Source organism: Fundulus heteroclitus, chromosome 13 (genome assembly GCF_011125445.2).
Source record: "Fundulus heteroclitus isolate FHET01 chromosome 13, MU-UCD_Fhet_4.1, whole genome shotgun sequence".
Classification (NCBI taxonomy): domain Eukaryota; kingdom Metazoa; phylum Chordata; class Actinopteri; order Cyprinodontiformes; family Fundulidae; genus Fundulus; species Fundulus heteroclitus.
In genome coordinates, this window is record NC_046373.1 from 10,504,607 (window position 1) to 10,526,678 (window position 22,072).

Sequence of the window (22,072 nt, forward strand, 5' to 3'; positions counted from 1 at the left end):
CAGTGTCTCCATAGCCTGATGCTACCACCACCATGGGGAGGGTATGTTCGGGGGTAATGTGCTGTGATAGTTTGGGCCACATACATTTTGTTCTTTAATGTTTCCGAACACACCTCTAAGGCCTTCATAGAATAGCTGTATTTCTTGACCACACGTGTGGTCTGTGTTCATGTAGGTGAAATTTGAAGTCAATGGATTGAACAGGACTTAATTCACGATTAAATCAGTAAAGGGGTGCTGAATACGGATGCCAGCCGAAACTGTTTTAGGTTTTTATTTGTAAAACAATCAGAAAATTGAAGCTTGTATAATTTTCTTTTAGTTTTTGTAATGATTGTAACGAGACACAATTTTTGTGGGTATGACTACTGGAGTCAAACTTCATCCAACCTGTTAAATCATATTCAATTGATTTCCAGAGTTTGTGCTGTTTAGCCAGATGCATTTACATTCCATCCATGAGAAAGGGAGTCATGTCAGGCCAGGTTTCCCCACAATCGAGCGCCCTGATTCTCCATCCCTGCCAAACGATTAGATCTTCCGAATGATTACCAAAGCGGTGCATGCAGACCAGCTCAGCCTGCGTTGTAATTGTCCCATCAGGCCTTCTACTGAGCGACGCTTGGAGGCAGAGCACCAAAGGCGCAGGGAGAGCTAGTTCCTGGTTAATCAAGCTTTAGGCTTATTTCCCAGTCAAATGAAGGTGATGCTGCTCTCCCGAGGTGAATTTACTCTTGCTGTTGTTTGTTAGGCAGCCATCCATAAGGCGGCGCCTCCCTTAAAGCATACACTGAGACGGAACAGATGGCCGCCTCTACCCGGAGATGCCACCACAAAGAAGACGCACACACACACACTTGGTCAGTTCAGAAGCTACAATTAGAACATGATTAAAAAGACTTCTTGTTGTCATGCAAGGGAGCAGCATGTTGAGACTTGCAGTTAATGATCTCCCCAGTTGGCAGGTACCGTAGATGCTGTTTTTGTTGGGTTTTTTTTTTTTTTTTAGCAACTGGTGTTTCCACCTCATAGAAGCCATAACACCCAATGTTTCAGCTCAAATATACAACTGTATTTATTAGTTTATTGTGTATTGAGGTTACATCTTCACAGTTCATTTAAACAGACCAAAAAACTGACATTTGGGTCTGCCATTATATAAACTATGCAGTCCTGCTAAATTGGGGGCCGTGTTGTCCTAATCTTGAAGGATTTTGTTTTCTCTTTTCTTTAGAGAGCACAAACACACACCACACAGGCACTCTTATTTACTCGTGACAAGGTGTCAGCAGGAGCAGGTGGGAGGGCACTCTACCACATGCTGGAGCGTCCATCTGTCGCTGCCAGCCTCCTCACCACGCCAGGTACACAGCATACCGGCACACCAAATGCCGACAGAAACGAGCACTCTGCTGCAGATTGGTAACAATTCATGCAGCTCATGTCATTGTGAGAAGACAGATTAAATCCATAACATCAGAGAAACTGAGTACGAGATGACAGAAGATCTGACAGGTTTTTTTCCCCTCAGATCTGTTAAACAAAAAGTGACTTTTTTCAGCTTTGTGTCGTTTTATGCAAACAGACTTTCAAGTGACCCAGAAAAGTAAAAGGATATGTCTTTAATAAAGTACAAAACATTTATACACAAACTGTACAGTAATGTCAAAATTATCAATAGTTATCAAGTGTTTGATTTTATTCAGTGTGAGCAGGAAACACAAAGTAAAACAGAACAAGAAATCAAGACCTGGGGAAACAGATTCACTGAGGTTTGGTGAAAGCTGACTAAAGTAGTAAGAACAGACTAAGACCATTTGATTTTAAATTGTACTCCTTGCTTCCAGAAGTTACATGTTTAACCAACTCCTCCAACACAACTTTTCCCACTCCAATTGTTCTGTCCTTATTAATATTTCATCTGAAGTTCTGTCAGAAACAAAGCTACAAAACTGCATTTTTGGTATGTTTAAAACGTTCTTGAAGATGGAAGAAGGAAAGAATGGCACACACCTCCAAATTGCACCCATGCTTAGCGGTGCCTGATGCATTATAGAGATTTTTTTTTTCAGGCTGAAGACTGCATGTAGCTGTATGCGAATGAGAAAGCCATTGCAGCTATGTTTGCAGGTTATGGGGGGGGGGGGGGGGGGGGGGGGGGGGGGGTTCATTTAAATTATTTAAGTCTTTTTTTAGCTGCTGAATTTAGACAGAAATCATATGCATGTTTTGTGAGAGTGTGTGGAGAGCACTATGGCAGCAGTCACATTGCTTTCAAAAGCTATGATCTGTGCATTCCCCATCACATCCGATGTGAGACAACGGCAATGTCATCTGACATGATGCACTGATCTGTTAGCTTTAGCTTCCCTATATGGCTCAGCCTCTATCTATGACATCCATTTTATACCAGTAGATGGCAATAAAGTTGGAAAATAATAATCAAAAGACAGAGGAAGATTACCCAAAGCCAGGCTCAATCTTTGCCAGGCTGAAGATTCCTCTAAATTATTAAAAATTCCATTTTATTTCTTGATTTTTTTTCAGCTGGTTTTAAACTTTAACGATAATATGGGCCTTGTCACAGCGTGACCAATGTGGAATAAACTGGGTCTTATTATAGCCTAAGAGAAACGATAGCACCAGACATGACAGATACAATCTTTCTAAAAAAATCTCTGTATGCTACAAGGATACAGTGTACAAAAGGGAAAAGAAGAAAAAGGAAAAGAGAAAATAACATTTTATAAAAGCTCCACTTTTAAAAGCAGTTTTTAATATTCTACTTTTCTCACTAGTTTGCATATAGACAAAAGCTGGAAATGTCTCTCTGGCAAAACATTTCTGTTTTCAGTGAACAATGTGGCTCCCACTCAGCTGGAGCAATAAATTACATTCAGTAACGACAGGTAGGTGAGACACTGCAAGAATGTTCAGTATGTGAAAAATACACCACTTTTATTCAACCAATAAAATATGCACATCTATTCCAGTATGAGCATTGTTGATGGTCATATAAAGTGGTAAAAGGCATAACTTTAAAAAGCATGTCTTATGTTTTTCTCTTGAAAAAGAAAAAAATTATAATTATGGGTCATATTCTGACAGACATTTGCAACATTGTCGTGTTTTTCCTTTTCTGGGTTTCTGCAGGACCTCAAAGATAAGAGAAAGATACACAAATAGAATGATATATGTGAAGTCTCCATGTACAATATGTACAATAAAGCAAGAAAATGCATTCATTGTAACACTTCTCAGAAAGCGAACGGTTATATCAAGGACTGTTACATGTTGCAAGTTAATTCATTTCCTAATAGCTGTTTCATAGAAGTTATCTATGTGTGTTTTGGGTTTTAAACCTAATATAAAGATCAACTTGTTTTGTAATCATCTTCATCCTTGAACAAAACAAAAAAAACATTAACAAACTGCATCCTTTCAAACACAATAAAACAATAATGATAAATCTGATCATACATGCACTTCTTCCAACTTTAATCTCTGGTAGAAAATGATAAATATCTGTCTGAAGCTCTCGACAGTAACAGTGCACGTTCAGGTTGCGTACCCCAACAGGTCTCCTTCATACTTTGTGCAAAAAAACGGTTGGGCAGCAAACACAAGAATAAAGCTACACAGAAGTCTTCAAGTCTGACAACCGAAACTTCCCAGCAAACAGTTACTTCAGCAAGCTGACACTGGGGGATTCTGGGACGTGCCTGATCACATCGTAGATGGTGGTGTGTATGTCCTGGACGGACTCGAGCCGAGCGAGAGATCTGCACGACGCCTGGGGAAAGGAAAGTAAAATAACGATGACATAACCGCACATGAGGAAAACAGAAAGTAATTGAGAAAGATTGCTGCTTCCTTTTTAACGAGTCATCAGAGCACGACATGCAAATTACCTGTGTGGACTCCATTTTTCCTGGTACGGACACAAATTCATAGATGCCAAAGTCCTCTGTTGCATCTTCATGACCTGCTGATACACATTCAACAATGTCAGACCAGCCTTGGCTAAGGATTACGGTCAGGCTGTATGGTCAGCAGATGTCTTCTGTTTTTGCTCAAACTTAAATGTTTCAGATCATCAAGCCAATTTTAATACCAGACAAAGATAGTCTTAGAATAAACAAAGCACTTTTTTTATTATTCTATTCATCAATGGAAATAAGCTATCCAAACAAACCTGGGCTTCTTTGAACAAGTACCTCCTTTGTTAAATCATGAATTAACTGTACTTAAAAACATTTTTAATCTCAATTTCATGAGCCTCACCCAGGCCTGATAACAACTGGACCTGTGGAACCGACAAATCACTAAAATGCTACTAGCGTGACAACATGAAGTAGGTTAAAAATGTTAAAAAGCAACATATCATACCCCAATCTAAAGAGATTCAAGGAAAGATGAAAATCAAAGTCTCTTACACCTATAAGCCTTAAAAAGGGACAGAAAGCCGTGTCTCAGGGGACTCCTTTCAGTACCACCGTTGTCCCATTAGCCTTGGATCTTGAGAAAGCCTTTTTAGGGAGATGTGAAACTGGGTTTTGTGTTCTTGTAGTGATTTTCACCTTAGAATTGTTTTAATGCCATTTTTGTTCAATTTATTTCCTGTTGTTATATTATGAAAACTGACTTTAACCGAAGAAGATGAGGCCTGCTGTGCTTTAAATGTTGTTCTGGGTTCTTTTCTGAGTCGCTCATGTAGTTATTTTGGTTCGCCTGCCACTCCTGCCTGACAGTCAGACATGTTGTCGGTGGTGTGATGGTCTTGGACTACTTTGCTGCCTCTGGGTCTGGATACTTGTCTCAAATGAGGGGACGAAGAACTCTTCTCTTTATCAGAAAATCTCTACAGGAGCTCGCCTGGCCATCAGTCAGTGACCTTAGGCACAAGCTCACTTGTGTTATGCAGCAGGACAATGAGCCAAAGCAAGCAGCCAAGTCCATCATTGATAGATGAAAAACAATTGTGAAGGTTTTGGAGTGGCCTAGTTAAAGTCTTGACTCTGACATGCTGAAACCTGTTCCATGCCATTAATGCTGGAAACCCTCAAACATGGTTCTATCGAAACATGTAAGCAAAGAATGGTGGGCCAAAGTCCATCCACGATGATTTAAAATTACCAATTATCGTAAATGCTTGATGGCAGTTGTTGTCGCAAAGGGTGTCACAACCAATTCATGGGTTTGGGGGGTAGTTTTCCCATAGAGTCAGGTTGGTTTGGATACCTTTTATTCCTTTAATAAATCAAACCATCATTTAAAAGCAGCATTTTTTTTTCTTTAATCTAGTCGTGTTTTGTGATGTAAAAATATTTTGATCTGCAAATGTTCAATCTGTCTCACAAAATCCCCAGAAACACAAACACCTTTCTATCAGGACTGCACCATGCCTGCATGAAACCTGGTGTTGCTGTTTGCTTGAGATCAATTTTCCTAAACTTGTTTACTTTTACTCTTTCCTCCCGTCTCAAACCTGTTTTACAGCCTTCGGCTAGGTTATTAAATAAAACCAGAATTACTTCCTGTACTGATGTCTAACAAAGAGGACGTAATGCCTTTATACCATAAAATGTTGGGCTTTAGTGTTTGCATGTTTACATGTAAGCATATTTCTCTGTTTACCTGAGCGCTGTGGTCGTTTCTGCTCTGTAAATGGTCTGCAGGGAACAAAGTGAGCAGTTATTGAAAATATTTTTGTGTTTGAAACGTAGTAGCTGTTTGATCTCATTTAATACTCCAGGCTCCATACCTGTTGTAGATGCTCATGAGGACTGTTGATATCAAAGCGACAGAAAAAAACAACAACAACAACAACACCCAATTATTCACAAATGAAAATACGAGAAATATAAAAACAACACCCTGACATACTGAAATAGAGAAGTTACTTTGCCCCGGTTACCTTTACTTTGACTAATATTTGCAAGTTATTTAAATATTTCTGAGGAACCTCAGCGAGTAGGATCTAAGGCAGGAATGTAGTGAGGATTACACTGAAGTGTTACCGTCTTCATGCTGGCCTCTTAGCTCGTTCATTCGGGCTTAATGCTTTCTGATGACATAATCCGTCTCAACGCATGTTGACTGATAATACAGGATGTTTAGGCAACTACTTAGGTGAAAAGTCAATCAAAACAGGGCACTGTCTTACCTCTCTTTGGATGGCATGCCCTGCGGAAGAGGAACAGCAGCATAAAGCCAATAATAAACGAAGAACAGACGGCCATGACCGCCAGCGGAGACACGGATCTACCGTCTTGGGTGTATCTCTCTTTCCCTGTCCACAAACAAAAGCAAAACACCTCTGAGCATAACTTTCAGACAAGCGAGCACAGCGCAAGTCAGTTTTTAAAAAGGTCGGTCCTTCTTCTGACTTGCTGCAGGTCCATAACGTGTTCTTAGCGGATGGATGGGCCTTTCAGCAATGAAAGGTACGCTTTTGACTTCCAGTGAGTTTAAAACATTAAAGGATGTGTTTGAATATTTCTTTAAAGCAGGATATAATTAAGTACTCAGGCATAACCATGTCGGTGCAGCAGATTGTTATTGGCAAAACATGTCCATGGTCCATGCTTACTGGAAACGAGCTTAGTCACTGGGCTTATTTTAATGTCCTTAACCTGCTACTCGAAAACCGTAAAGCAAGAAATAATTTTAAATGTGAAAGTCATTCAGGTGTAAATAATTTAATCTACGATATTAAGCACAAAGCAAAAAAAAAAAAAAAAAAAAAAAAACAGGCCCCATTCTCTTTTCAAGAAAAATCTACCTGACCTTGTATCTAATTAGGATGGAAATAGAATAAAAATGTTCTGTGTTGAGGTAATTTTGACGTCTTAAAAATTAAAAAAAAACAATGTTTGGCATGACTTCTGTTGACTCACCAAACAGAGTTTTAAATCAAAGCCAGTTTCGGCAATAACCGTCACCGTGGCTCCCTCTTGGTATCACCAAGACAACATATCAATGTCTCATACAGCACACAGAAACTGCCTATGCTATAAAACGTAGTCAATAAACACAACAGCTGTTATCGCCTGTTTACTTTCCCAGCCACTGAACTCTAAAACCGACTGCAGGCGAAGGGAGCCTAGCAACAGAGATTAAATCTTTGTTTCGATAACATTCATATGTATGTATGCTATATCCCTGACATGCAGGCACAACTCATGACGCTCCTGGTGCCTCGTTACAGCGAGTCGGACAGCTTTATCATTTGGAAAGTTTCTTCTACCTCACTTAAAGCTTCGCTCCTCTGCTTTTGGCATGACGCAAAGTTCACAGAGCCTTTATCATTAGAGGATTCCCGAAACCAGCCCACGCTCTGCTCCTTCCTGCCATATTCTGCCCTTTACCCACCTGTTCCCAGGCTGGCCACCACCAGAGTGAACTGGGCCTCGTCCTGCTTCTTCGTCACGTTGTTAAAGGCGCGGCACAGGTACTCCTCGGTCTGGGCCAGCTTGTAGGACAGCACCTCCAGCCGCGGGCCCTCGGTGATGATCTGAGTCGGGTTGCGGCTCTTTGAGATCCAGACGTAGCTGTTGGGGGGGTTTGAATCGGCCTGGCATTCGAAGTACACCAGCTCTCCAGGGTTGATGGTGAACACCTCCCCTGTCCGGAGGCCCTGGCCGGAATTCACCTCCAGGTTGTAGGGGCCATCTGTGTGTGGGTCAGGGAAACACGGCGATTGGTTTTGTTAAACTCGTTTTGATATCTCTGTCTCGTTCTAATGCACAATTTAGATTCTTTGTTTGCAGCATTTCAATAACCAGTGAGTGGCTAAAACATGGTTTGCCTGGCCTCCATTTTCATAATCAGGTTTCATGCAGCCAAACATAGTCCTTGGGGGCTTGTGCCCTGATGTGTTCCTGCTGAATTACCTTCATAACAAATTCTGCTGAGTTCTACAGATGATTTATTTAAGTCACATTTGTTAAACAAGAGAAAAAGGTACAACATTCAAGATAAACTGGAAACTGTCACCACTAAACCAGTGAGATTGAGGATCCAAAACTTGTGGTTTTCTTTGAATTCAGTTGTAACATTTTAAACTAAATTCCACTGTAAACGTTTCATGTTTTACAAAGAATTCTTCTTTTCAACGGAAGAAATCTTATTTCTACATCTGTAAGGTGTGTATACTTCAAGTAGCTTGTTATGAAAAGGGTGTAGGCTTAATACACAGAATAGCAGAATAAATAAGGATAACTGGGCAGGAGCGCCCATGAACATTGAAGTATTTAAATACAGCTGCACCGTTACAAGCCAGTAATATCTTGGTGTACATAAAGCCTTTTTCAGATATTCATGGATATATTTATGAAATTAATGGATTCGTAGTGATTTCATGCATGAGGCAGGCACAAACATGATTTGTAGGGATAAAAAATAATAAACAAAACTGTGGAAGAAACACATTGAGGCAAGAAGCTGGAAGAAACCAGGAGCCATGAGGGGGAATAGAAAAAGGCTCCAGGGAAGATTGAGTGGAATCCAGAACCCTTTTCACCACACAATAGATACAATATATATGAATACAGAAGTAACAAACAGATTATGATAAATGGAGAACTTTCCAGAAGCAAGAACAACCATTTCAAGCTTGGTCAATGGGTCTATAGCAGAATTTGTGTTTCTAAGCACACCATATAATGCACCTTCCCTCCTGGTCTTCCCAGCAGTTGGCCATGTGACTTTCTCAATAACAAGACACCTACGAACACTACTACTGAACGTTTATCCTGTGTCTATTTATTTGAAAACACAGAGACGTAAAAAAAAAATGTAGACGTTTGCTGGAACAGACTCCCATAACCATCACTCCTTCTTTAAATCACTTCAAACAATAGAGCTTACACACAACCAGTTTTACTGCACAGGAAAAGAGGATGTTCGTATTTTAAATAAATCAGTCAAAACAGAAAGAAGCCCTGTAACAAAATTCCAAGAAATGACACAATGTATTAGTCTCTATTACTCATTTGACGTTTTTCTGCTGCGTTTATTTCAATGCTGATCAGCTGGGTCATCACCTTGTAACTACCTGTCAAATCTCTGTACAAATCCTTACAATACTCTGGATTACTATTTACTGTAGGATTCTCCCTCACTATCTAAATTTGTGGGAGTAATTGAGCAACTGTGCTTTTGGGCTTGTTACCCAGAGACTGCTTCATCAATATTTGCCAGCCATGCGTCTTGTTCAGTTATTATTATCATCTTTTTATTTAGTGTGTGGGGGGTTCTCATTTTTTGCAAGTTTCAGAATCACATTCTACAGTCAAAAATATACCTTTCATGTCGTTTAGTGATGCATGGGGATGTGGTCTGGGCTTTAATAAGTGTGTGCACAGGCAAGGCAAACACTGTTACAATAAACATTTTGCGAAGCTGGAAAAATTATTAAATAATCTCATCACGTGAAACTCTAATGATAAAAAAGCAGCAGAGTTTTAGCCATATTAGCTCTTTTTTTTTACAAGCCTGAGTAACTTCGCCATTTTCATAAAAAAAAGATAGAATATCTTGCATCAAATTGATAAAAGATTATGGTGGAGGTCTCCAACAGACATTATCTTATTGTTTATCATTAAGGGAAAGAATGAAGTCAGATGCAGTCACGGTAAACAGAACGTTCTCCATCTTAAATAAGGATGTCCCAGTAGAGACTTTTTGTCCTCAATATGGATCTGTGTCATTTTAGATTAGATATTTTCACCTTACCCAATCAGATAGTAGAGTATTTCCAGTCTGTTTTTATTGACAGAAAAAGATGTTATGTCCCAACTAGAGTATCTGGAGGACAGCCTTAGTAGCCTGCTTCATCTCAGGGTTGGAGTTAAGAAAGCTGCTATCACATTCTGACGCGTCCTGTAGTTTTGCGTTTTTAATTTATGAAGATATATCTCATTCAACAGATACAGTCTATAAACTTGTGTCTTGTTCCTTTATGGGAAGCAGTTAGCTGAAGTGCTACGCTAACTCTAGCAGGTTTGCTTTACTAACCAGTATTTCTCTCTGGAGATATAAGAACACAGCGTTCTGTAGGCGACATACAACAAGCAGACAAGAAGCTCCAGCATTCAACACAGTCTCCCCTTTACTGCGAACAGTGAAAAAAGTTTTGATTGGCGGGGGAGTAAAGACATGCACACCATAAGCAGTGTTAGCCTGCACAGCTAGGTAGCGAACAGTTTGCTAACAGCTGTCATAACAATCTGAAATCATTTGGTACCGATCATTTAGAAATGCCTTTATCGCATAATATATTGGTTGAAACGGGCCACATATTTCAAAAGTTTTTATTTTATTTTATCATCATCTTTACCTAACGAGAATGGACATGGTGAAATACCTGTAATGTTGTTTTGTGCACGTTAAGTTAGATTGGAATTATTTCAGGCAGGGACCCAATCAGATATACATTGAAACTCTAAACTGCTATAACACTGTTTCCCATGTTGTCATCTTTGTCGGTGCTTTGAAAAACGGCTTTAATGTAGGTCTAAAGCAAAAAATAGTATACCTGAAGTTCATTTTATTAAGTATACTTAAGTATAAGCTTAAGTCTTAGTTTTAATGTAGGCCTCCTTAGTCTTATACTATACTGTTGTTAAGCATATACACTATAGTTTATAAAAAGTAAACTACAAGTACAATGGCTCATTTTAAGTATGAAATAAGTATAATCGTAGTACACTTGAATAAACTCCTTTTTGTTAAGGGGGGATTAGGGAGTTATTGGACAACATCACATCCTGGAACATTTTTCAGGTGAAATGTCTTTATGTACAGAAATCATGAGGATGGAACTGACAGTGTTCAGCTGTTTCATGACCAGGTACCTCACTTTTTTGTGGCGTCATGATCATGTCTTTTAAAGTTATTTACATTATTAACTAAACATCTGGTAATGATATTGCGTTCTTTCTTTTTTCCTCTGTAAACTTGAATATTTTGTATTTTTATCTAAGTATGCTATACAATGAATAATTGTTCAATATTTACTGTGGCGTTTATTTTTTTACTTTTGTTTTTGGCCGTTCATGAAAAAGCTCGTCCTCTGCTACATTAGAACTAACTTTAGATTAGATTATCTTAGTTTTTTTTACTACTATAAACTGTGTGTAACTCTGTCTGTGTCTTTGCCACTGTCACGCCATTGTTGGACTATAAAGGATTTCTTATCCTATCTTAAATTCAAATGCTTTATGAGTGCCCACAGCTGGTTAAATAATGGTCAGCCAAACTGATCCAACACTAAGTACTGCATTAATTTCCCTTTCAGGTTCAACCATCCCACATCCACAGTTGAATAAAATGTTTGTATAAGTAAGGGTGAGAATGAGTTATTGAAGTAAACGACACTACTACGACACTTAAGACGTAGTAGCTTGTTTCCGCGGTGGTGCACACGTGCAGTATACTGTATATTTAGCACAGTGCTTGAAGTGCTATTGTAATAGAATTTGAAAAGATATTCAAAAAATCTGCTGCTGTGATCAAACTCTGGTCCTCAGGACCTCACGTTTTAGATGTCTCTGCTCCACCACATTTGAATTAAATGATTGCATGTCCTCCTCAGCAGCCATCAAGGGCTACGGGGGCCTGTTAATTATACATTTATATAGGTCAGGTGTGTGGAGGCAGGGAAACACCTAAAACATGCAGGACAGTGGGATTAGTGTTGAAGGCCCCTGATGTAGAGAGGTCCTTTCCTGACCATTTCCTGTGGCATACTGTCTTCTGATGCCATTAAATTGAACGGCCAAGACACAGTTCTGTGACGGGGGTATTAGAATAAACAGAGGGTGCACTTTCTTTTCACCTTTATGTGTTTACATCAGATGTGATGCTTCAAACCTCTTTTCCCCTGCAAAGTGAAAGCAGAACAAAAAACATTCAAAAATGCAGTAATCTGTGCTGCTGATATGTACCCGGAGAAGCTTGGCCTCAAGAGAAATACATCAGAAGTGATGCTTCAGACTGTCCAAAACTAGCAAGACTAGAAAGGGAAACTTCACCTAGTTCTCTCCCACAAAGTGAAAGCAGAGCAAAAACACTAACACCTTAAAAGCATGTGAGTCTTATGATTAAAAACTCATTAATCTTGCTAGCTGATATGTACCTGCTGGCCACACACAAATGAAATCACTCCCTCCTCTAGTTTCACTGTAAAGAAACACCTTAACTAAATCCATAGGTAAGTCCATCATTTTTTAAAGCACTAGGCGATTACCTCAAATACAGTTGGTTGTAAGACTGGATTCTTCTAAGATCTTTTCTTGTTGTTTGTGAGTATGTTCTCCAAATGCTAACATGAACTGGAAGCAGCTTTAAGCCAATAACTTTGGACCTTGGGGGGTAAACCAGAATCCTATGTTCCTTTATCTTTTGTTTCGTGGAAATGATCACATATGCAAATGAATTAACAAATTAGACCCTCAGTTGCTTCAAATTCACAGAACCAGGGGATCTTTATCAGCACATTGTGTAAAACAGCAGAGCCCTATGAGATAAGTCTGCTCCCATGCAAATACTTTCCCATAAGAGAAATGTGTTTTCAACTGACAGCAGGCTGTCTGAGTCCATGAAAATTTAAATAAAATATGATCTAATACTTAATGCATAAATGTATGCATAGAATGTTTGTTGTTTGTTATCAGACATTAACTTTGAGACCATTAATACATGTTTATAGTATCAACACTTCCGCTTTCAGCTATCTGTGGAATTAGAAACATTGTAGCTTAGACTTTCTAAGTTGGTATGACTTTGAAACAGTGATGTTCAAAAGCTTTTTTGAATTTGACAATTTTACTATGGGACACATTTTACAAGCTGTCAATACAAATCTGTCAATGTTATGAACATGATACAGAAGGGATTTTGATTATTTAATAAATTTAATAGTAACTGCTCCAGAATAATTTCAAATTATGACTTCGGATCACCAGAGATCTCCTCAGTCTTCTTTGCTTAGATGTCCAGTCAACATCGAAGCCTGGGTCAGCAAAATTAATGAAAACTCCCCCACAGTTACATATTTCCTTGAGGTTTAGAGTGACTTTGCATTAACTGTGAAGTGAGATGGTTGTGACAGAATCATTGGTTATTGTTTAGTTGCTGAAAATGGAAAAAGTTTGTTTTTAGAACTGCTTGGAGACAGAACAACTTAACCAATGCAGTTAATTTTCATTAGATAATTTTCCACAGTCACAAAGTGACTTTATATAGGTTTTTAGCTGTGATTGTTATGAAACAATTTGAGATTAATTATTTACTGGTCTTATTTTTTTTTTTATCCCACTCTGGACTAGTTGTGTGTGGCGACCCTTCTCCCTCTCTCTCTAAAATTGTGTGAATGACTGAATTTGAAACATTAACAAGTATTACCTTTTTATTGCTGGGAGATTAATAGGTTATGGATGACTTACAGTGGTTATATTTTATTTAGATTTTAGCATCAGTTCATGTAACTTACATAAATAACCCGCAGTCAAAACAGAGAACCAGTGGCCAAAATAAAATAAACTAAAAGCAAGTGGGACCTTCTGGGTAACATATTCAAAATGCTCCTTTTTGTGTTTGGACCAGGCCCTCAAACCAATTAAATGGTAGAATGACACTAAATTTCAGCCAACAGAGAAATGTCTAGTATCTTACTTTGGTTTCTTTGTCTCTAGCTTTATGCAGGAATGGCAGCTGAAATCTGTTTGTTGAAAAGATGGGATTCACCTCAGCATCCTCAGTATGTGACATATCACGCAAAAGTCCAAAAAAAAAGATGCTCTGTGAGAGTACATCAGCAAGCAATTTCTGTTGCTGGTATTCAAAGTCAAATTGAAACAGAGAAGACACGGCATAACGTTTAGTTCAGATTTTCACATCCTCAATAAACAGAGATGTTTTTTTGCTTGTGTTTTTTTTTTACCAAGGCAGCATCAGGAATTTCTCAGGTGGTGGTAGTAAAACAACAAAGGGAGGACATTCAGAAGAGAATGGCATGTCTACTCACAGTAAACACTGAGCTCCACTTCGCTGCTTTTCCTGATTTGGCTCACTGGGTTGCTGGCAGCACAGCTATAATTCCCCATGTCCTCCTTTCTCACAGGGCTAATCAACAGAGTGGCGTTGTCTTGAACGAAGTGAAATCTCTCGCTGGGAGTCAGTGTGACGTTATCCTTAAACCACTGGAAGACCACTCTTGTTCCTTTCTCGACAGAACAAGTCCACGTTACATTTCCTTTGTCTTCTACAACTGCATAGGGTGGCTGTTTCTCAATGGCTGGTGTAGATACAGGCTCTGGAAGGAAAAAGACAAGAAACACTGCTAATTCTGGACCCAATCAGCATCTTAGGACTCATGAGATCTAGCAATTGAAAACTCACCATCTACTTTCACATAGATAGTTTTTTCTTCTTTGATGACCACTGCTGACTTGTTGGGAAACTTTATGTTGAGTGTTAGATTATAACGCCCTTCATCATTCTTGTTCAACTTCAGGATGAGCAGAGAAGCATTTGCTTCTTTAAAGAGGAGGCGGTCTTGGTACATCATGTCAATGATGTACTGTTCTTTGGTAAAGGTAACCAACGTGGTCCTGGCGCCACTCAGATCGATGTGAGACCAAGTTCCCTGGATTTCAACTTCATCCAGTGAAAATCTGGTATCCACAGACAGAAATAGCGGCATCCCTGTGGATCCTTGTTGAACTGGCGAATGAAGGTGAATCAGTTCGCAGCCAACATCTGCGATAAAGGACATAGTAGAATACAATCACAAAAAGCTGACCACACTTGACATGACAAAAACATATATTCTACCAAAACAATGAATGTATATCAGTAACGTCACACTTTTTAATGGACTCCAAACTGTGTCTCACTCAGTTCATGGCAGGTCTGGACCCTGAAAAACCTGAGTTCAATATACAAATATTGCGGCTATGTATTTAGACTTAGTTAAAGCTGTAAGACTAAACTGCTTATTAGCACTTCTGATGGTTTGTGTCTCAATAAACCAGTCTCATGCATGGTGCTATACGGTCTCTCTATGTGTACGGGTTCAATTAGTGTTTGAACACAAAAAAAGCAACAGAAATAGGTACGTATTGGATAGGCAGTAGAAATTAATATCTTTTCCAACCTGCAACTGTTTTGCTCAAAGTGACAGTATTGCTAGATCTGATGCTCAGGACACATTGGGCATTGCACTAGTCAACTCAAATTCAAATGTTTCACAAAAGTTTGAGAAAACTCCTTTCACGCCATGTCACTTTTGTGTGGATCCAAATACTCACACACAGGAATTTGCGTCCTGTATTTAGTATATAGTAGTATTTACATTTAACAGCTTTGTTTTGAACAAAAGCTGCATTGTGTTAACAGATTTTTTCCCCGCTTTCAGTATCAAGGAAATTCTTGGGATGCATTGTTGGCAGAGAGTTATAATCAGCACATCTTGATCCACGAGTCGGTTGATGCAAACACAGATCTGTGCTAAATGGATTCGACCACAGATCAGGTCTTCTTATCTAACCTGAAACAACAGGTCATAAAATCCAGGTATTATGAAAGTGAAGAAAGGCTGTCTCGGAAAATATTAAACACAAATTTGTGGGAAGAAGAGAAAAAAGTCTGAAAATTGTATTTTGTGGATTAACTCTGTCCCTGACAGCAGACCTCTGCTGCAAGAAAGACTAAAGGTGAAGCTGAAACTGCCAATCAAAAAATCAGAAAAGGAAATAGGTTTACAATAAAGGTTGCATTATATTGCTTAAGACAGACAATTTCTTAATTTCTATCACAACCACACGATACAAATGTCTGGCAATATGCAGTATCTCCATAAGGCAGACACAGAGAACTGTTGGTTGGTTGACTGAACAACTTCTGGTCTCAGCATATCAGACGCAGGAGAGCTTATCTTCACAACTATAAAGACTGACAAACAGTGGAAGTAAAGCGTCCAGACAAGAAAGCATTAGAAGCAAATCTTTGGTGTTACGTTTTAGTAATTCTTCAAGTTGGAGTATAATAAGAATTATTACATGTCTACAAGAAAAGAGAAGGGTAGAACAATACTTCTGGATCACCAAAAAATCCCAGATAAGATCAAGACTTTAAGAGATTAATGAGACTCATCAATATCTATTTCTGGTATCCAAAACTGCAAGAAAAACACAAATTGTCTCAATGTTTTAGAGGAACCGCTTCTCAGCTTAAAAAATCTGAGATGTCTGCTGTTAGATGAAAAAATAGCTCAAAATGTCAGCAGTAGTGAGTTGAGTAGACTGTCGTCTATCTCAATGATAAGGTTTTATTTCACTGGAGCTTCTTTGCAATCGGCTCTACTTAAGTATCATGAAACAAAGTAGATTTTTATGAAGAAGCCCCCATTTAAAAGACCTTAGCAGCACCTCTTTGGACAGCATCTATACAGTATATTATGTGTTAACATAGAAAACATACACAAAGAGTAATTGACAGTCCATATATACTGGACAAACTTTAAGCCCCCCACCCACACAATTGATTTTAGATGGATTTCTTTGTATTTATCATTCCTGTAGCCCAACGAAATGTTAATGACCAGCACGAGTTGCTGGTGAGTACATGAAACCACACCAGCGCGATCAGTTTGTATCCTGCTACCCACGTCCTGAAACTGTAGTGAGTTAATATTGACCCAGCTCACTAAAGGGTGTCGTTGTTGTTAAGCATGAGGCCTGTCTGGTCCTGAACCGAACACAAACACTCGGCCTGTCTAAAGTTACGATAATTGTTGATGTATTGCGCGTCTCTTTGTCTGTTTAAGCTTCAGTTGGGTTGCCAGGCAGTTAGTTCACTGGTTGCAGGCTCATAAAACGACAAGTTGGAAATAACAGGGAGATCGTTAGAGCATGGGAGCCAGCAGTGCTACTGTGAAACAAGCTCAAATCCTTGTAATTTTAGTCAGCGTTATGTTTCAACTTCCTCTTTCACGAGCCACATGTTTATTTGCGCATCTTCTTTCTCTGGAATCAGCAATAAAAGTAACTAATAATGTTCTAATGGGAATCATTTACTGTTCTTAATTCTGTATAAGCTATAATGAAACTAATTGGCTTTGTCTGATCACTTTTTGACCAATTGTAAAATTGTTAAGAGCAATTTCTTTTCTTAATAATTTGTGAAGTGCCCAGCTCTTCGGTGAAAACCTTAAAGTTTTGTTAGAGAACATTAGTGAACAAACAGCATCAAGAAGGGGAACACAGTAGACATGTCAGGGATATAGTTGTGGAGCGGTTCAAAGCATGAAAAAAAACTACTGTCTTTGAACATCTTACACAGCGCTGTTCAATCCATCATCTGAAAGACAGAGCCACACCTTCATGGCATATCCATTTTATGTGAACCAGGAGAGCACCAATCAGAAAAGCAGCCAAAAGGCTTTGGATGAGCTGCAGAAATTCGCAGCTCAGGTGGAAAGTCTGTTGACAAGACAACTACTATTCTCTGGCGAGATGAAAGCAATTGTTGAAATAGAGCCATAATAGGTCAAATTTAAACTTTCCACAGGCCATGTTCAAGTCACAGGTGCACCGGACAGAGGAGACTAAAGGTAAACTTTTCATGCCTAGGTGCAAAAAAACAGTATGTTCTGGGATGGATCGCCATGAACACACCATTCTCACAGTAAAATAAGACAGTGGCATTATCATGCTGTGGGGATGGTGAGGTCAGCACAGGGGATTGTGGGATGGCGTCTACGAGATATAGACGCTGTTTGGCTGCAAGAGTCCAGAGAACAGCCAGGCGTATTGCTACAGAGCAATACATTCCACTTGGACATTTCATTTTTTATCTGAATGTTTCTTATTATCCATTAACAATTCTCTTCTCCTGTACAGCTTAACTTTAAATTTAGCTTTTTCTTTAGTTTACTTTTGGTGTTTTTGAGGGTCTGCTCTGCAAATGCTCATTCTTTGTTTTTCCATGGATGTCTTTGATTTGTCTGTGGGTTATGTGTACATTCTGAGCCGCTGTCTCACCTACATTTCATTATGGTTGCATTTTGACAACAAAAACTCTTGACTTTAGACTCTTGTGAAGCTGGTACAAATTAAAGGGAAGATGGACAGAGAGTAAACGCAGATCAACGCCAGTAGAAAACTTGTTAGAATCAGCAAAGGGCTTAAGGTGAAGACAACGAGACCCTAAACATACAACCCAGATATGGCTCACAACAAACCATATTCATGTGTTAGAATGGCCCAGTCAAAGTACAGACCTAAATTCAATTAAGAATCTTGTCGCACATTCTCATGTTTCTCCAAAGTATACTGACTCAGAGGACACATATTACGTAATGTAAATGCTCTCCTTTCTCTTCACAACAACGCACCGGCTCGGGTTTCACTCTATCGCGTCAAATCCCGCTAAACGCGTGTAAGTTCGTGGCCGTCGCTAAGTGTGAAAAAAGTTCAATTGGCATGAATAATTTTGTGAGGCACAGTTTCAGCCTGGTCTGTGGTGACTGCCGCCCACGTCGCTCATCACAATGCATCTGCTGTGCGTTTGCTGTGATGTCCTAAATAATACATGCAGCGCAAAGAGACACGGCGACACGTTCCACTCTCCAGACCGCAGGCCAGTTTCTGTGTCACGCTCTGTGTGTGTGTGTGTGTGTGTGTGTGTGTGTGTGTGTGTGTGTGTGTGTGTGTGTGTGTTGTCAGTATCAGGAGTGTGACTGTGTTTACACCAGCTGAGATCTGGTGAAAAGGGCAGAATGAGGAGAAGTGTGCCCTGCCCGTTCCTTCACTGTTGTCCCCAAACAGCTTGGCAATTGTTGTGGTGATAAAGTGAGGATTCCTGTGACAATGGGCTTTTAAGGTGAGTGGGTATCTTCGTTTAGGCCATGCCCTCCCTCGCAGATTTAAACAGCAACATGTGGAGAGCCACCAGCACCTGCCCCTTATCGCCCTCACGCACATCCAAGATGTTTGGACACTAAATAGAGTCAACAGGTGCATCTCCGAACGCCACCATCCTCTGTTCTTCAACAGATAAGACAAACAGGCCTTCTTCTAAAGGAGAGTTGGTTGACACTTACATTAAAGCACTCGGGGGAGTCCATGTTGAAGGGATTTTATGCAAGTCATAATGTGTGAAGAACACTGGTTCATGGCTGTAGTTTCTGAGTCACAGTTCTGTCCTCAGGGTTTCTTATTCTTTCCACAGACTGTTTTTTTTTTTTTTTTGCTTGCAGCCAACAATAGAAATAAAGCTGATTCTGTTAAGTCACATTGTGATGACTGTGGAAAGACATGCAAAATTCCCATTTAAGCAAGAAATACTTAGATTTGAGTTAAACTTCGATCGAAAAAAAGGCAATAGGGACAATAACACACTTCGGTCTAAGGAAACGTACATTACTCGCTATTTTATGATTTATTTTATTTATTTATTTATTTATTTGACAGGGACAGTACAATTAAACATTGCAACCAAACAGGTGGCCGATGTCCAAGTACATAAGGCTTGTAGCCATGGGCTAATTTGCAGCATTTGTCCCTGGTTAGGCTTTTAAAAGGTGTAAGCATTAAGGGGGAGGGAGGTTAGTAACAATACACAAATGCATAAAAAACAAAAGAAGTTAAAACAAACAATACAGTACAAGCCAGTTAATGCTCACACTTTTGATGGTCTTTGAGCCATTTTTTCAATCTTGTGGAGAGAAGTCGAGCATCAGTCTGTGACTTGAGCTCCAGAGGCAAAGAGTTCCAGAGAGTTTACTAGTTTTAATTTAAACTGGTTTTGTTTTTGTTTTTTTGCTTAAGGTTTGTGATCAATTTTCATGATCCTTGAATATTTTCCTCAAGTTTTGGAGAATATTTTGTCAAACGCTTTCTTAATCCACTCAGGTTTCACCCTACAAGTCCAAAATATACAGCAACCTCAACAGCAACAGTTTTTTTAAGTCTTTATTGATTTCTCTTATTCCTAAGAATGTATATTTATTTCATCTTATTGAGGTCAGTTGTGCAAAAGGTGCAGTATTCCTTCTTTCGTTGACCAGATTTACCCGACACGACACAGCAACCAGCTCCACCGTGGAGCTTACCCGAGCGATAGGACACAATAAATTGATAAATAAATAGAAGGTCAAAGCGGCACACCATAACGCAGTCTCTATATGAGAGAAATGATTATCAAAATGTAGGGGAACACAGAAAAATGTTCAGACTACACCATTTTTTACTATTATTATGTTTGCACAATAAATTATTATTATGTTTTACAATAAATAAGACGGAAAAATAAACGAACAGCAACCAAAGCCCAATTTATTGTTGTTATTGGAATACTAATTCTAAAAACTTATTTTCCTCATTTGATAAAGTTGCTGATTATTAGTTCCCATTTACTAATGAATTTTATGTATTAAAATCAACTATAGAACAGAGGGAATTTCGTCAAGCAAATCCGCACAGCAGCCAGCTCTACACTCCTGCATGCCTAAGATGTGAGGACAAGACAGAAAGAAAGAAATAGAAATAAAAAATAAATGGTCATGGCAGAACAACTAAGCCACCCTAAGCTTACCGCATTGTCCTTATCAAAGAAAAAGATTCCTCACGTTTTAGGTTTTATCGACAGAAATCACCGGTACCGTGCAAAAGTATTCTTAGCCCTCAAACGTTTTTCTACATTTTGAAATGTTCCATCGACAAACTTCAGGAATTTTCTGTCACGGAGCAAAACAGAGCAGTGCAGAAATCTGTATCGATGCTGATGAGCTTCTCCGACCCTTGTCAAGATATCATGAGGTGCTTCTGCCACCATGATGCTGTCGTCATCGTACCAACACAGCCTTTGAAAATTAGGGCAGAACTAATCATCCTTCTTAGATAATTAGTTTCCCATAATTTATTAAAAAAAAGGAAAAAAAAAAACATTTAAATTGACAAAAATGTTGTATACTTACTGAGTTTTACTCTAAAGCTCAAACACATACAGCAACCTCTACAACAACAGGTTTTTTTTTGTACTTTGGAAATTTCCTCCACTTTTTTCAATTAATGTAACTTTTTTAAGTTTATTTTAAAGGATTATTGCCCCCCCCCCCTTTTTTTTATGGAGCAAATCTGCCACTGACATTGAGAGGCAACCAGTCCCACCGTACTCGCTTAGCTACAGCTATAGTCGTACAGACACAGCCAGGATAACTCAAACGCTTTGAAACTCTCACCTGTTAGCACAAACAGGACGGAGCAGATACACAGCACCGTTGTTCTGGTGGCCTCCATGGCATCTTATCCTTTGGGGACTATGAGGGACTTCTGACGTGCAGGCAGAGCGTGTGGGATGTCGGTCAGAGGAGAAAAGAGGAAGGGAAAGAAGAGGAGGAAGAGGAGGAGTAGGAGTAGGAGGAGGAGGAGAGAAATGAGACTGGCTGTGGTGACAATATTTGCCAGGGAAATAAGAGGAGATACAGAAGCTTTCCTGCATGCAGCTCTATGCTCCTCCCACGTGACACAGAGTAAAAAAGAGGTCCACCTGGCAGAGCCTCACAGTGTGGCCCTGACGCTCACACAGAAACAAATCTGCCCTGAGGGCGAGGGGTCCTGCTCGGTCAAAGGGGAACCGCGACATGAAACTGTAAAAGGATAGTGGAGAGCAGGGTTTCTTTAAACGTTAACACGCCAGCTGTCATCTGCTTCGGTGCCCTGGGCTGTAAAACAAAGCTTTTAACTCCCAACGCCATGTAGCATTGTTGCTTAGTGATCGGCAGTCAGCTATTCAGCCAGGAATCATTCTGCGAGTCTAGAAACATGAGAGCTAAAAGACACATAATCCATCCTAATCTAAACGACTATACCTGTCAAATATTTTCACAAGACTTTCACCCAGGAAAAGAATGCGTCTAAAGGACAGAAGATAAAGGTTCACCAAATTCTTTACGCAATGTTTTTCTAGAAACAAGTATGGGTTTTGCTCATTATCTGTAAAAGATTAGATGCAAATGAGGAAATTACTGTGGAAGCGTCTTCCTTTCTGCTAAAGATGCCAA

The 22,072-nt window shown here is 39.4% G+C and overlaps 1 protein-coding gene across 1 annotated transcript; it reads right to left on the bottom strand.

Annotated features, from left to right (window-relative positions):
• Window positions 1-2,943: 2,943 nt before the first annotated feature.
• On the bottom strand, window positions 2,944-21,446 carry hepacam2 (HEPACAM family member 2). Its single transcript, XM_012860170.3, has 9 exons — window positions 21,251-21,446; window positions 14,407-14,766; window positions 14,033-14,320; window positions 7,375-7,674; window positions 6,167-6,292; window positions 5,765-5,786; window positions 5,638-5,672; window positions 3,912-3,985; window positions 2,944-3,793 (listed from the first exon to the last, which is right to left on the bottom strand). The coding sequence occupies exons 1-9, from the start codon at window positions 21,306-21,308 to the stop codon at window positions 3,683-3,685; spliced, it is 1,374 nt and encodes a 457-aa protein (XP_012715624.2). The 5' UTR covers window positions 21,309-21,446; the 3' UTR covers window positions 2,944-3,682.
• Between the last annotated feature and the right edge of the window lie 626 nt (window positions 21,447-22,072).

Excerpts from the sequence above, each read along its gene's own strand:
- hepacam2 (XM_012860170.3), bottom strand. The coding sequence starts at position 21,308 with ATGGAGGCCACCAGAACAACGGTGCTGTGTATCTGCTCCGTCCTGTTT. Across the intron at positions 6,293-7,374 it reads GGTGGCCAGCCTGGGAACAG|GGAAAGAGAGATACACCCAA; the intron begins GTGGGTAAAGGG and ends GTTTGTGGACAG. Across the intron at positions 5,673-5,764 it reads CTCATGAGCATCTACAACAG|ACCATTTACAGAGCAGAAAC; the intron begins GTATGGAGCCTG and ends TGTTCCCTGCAG.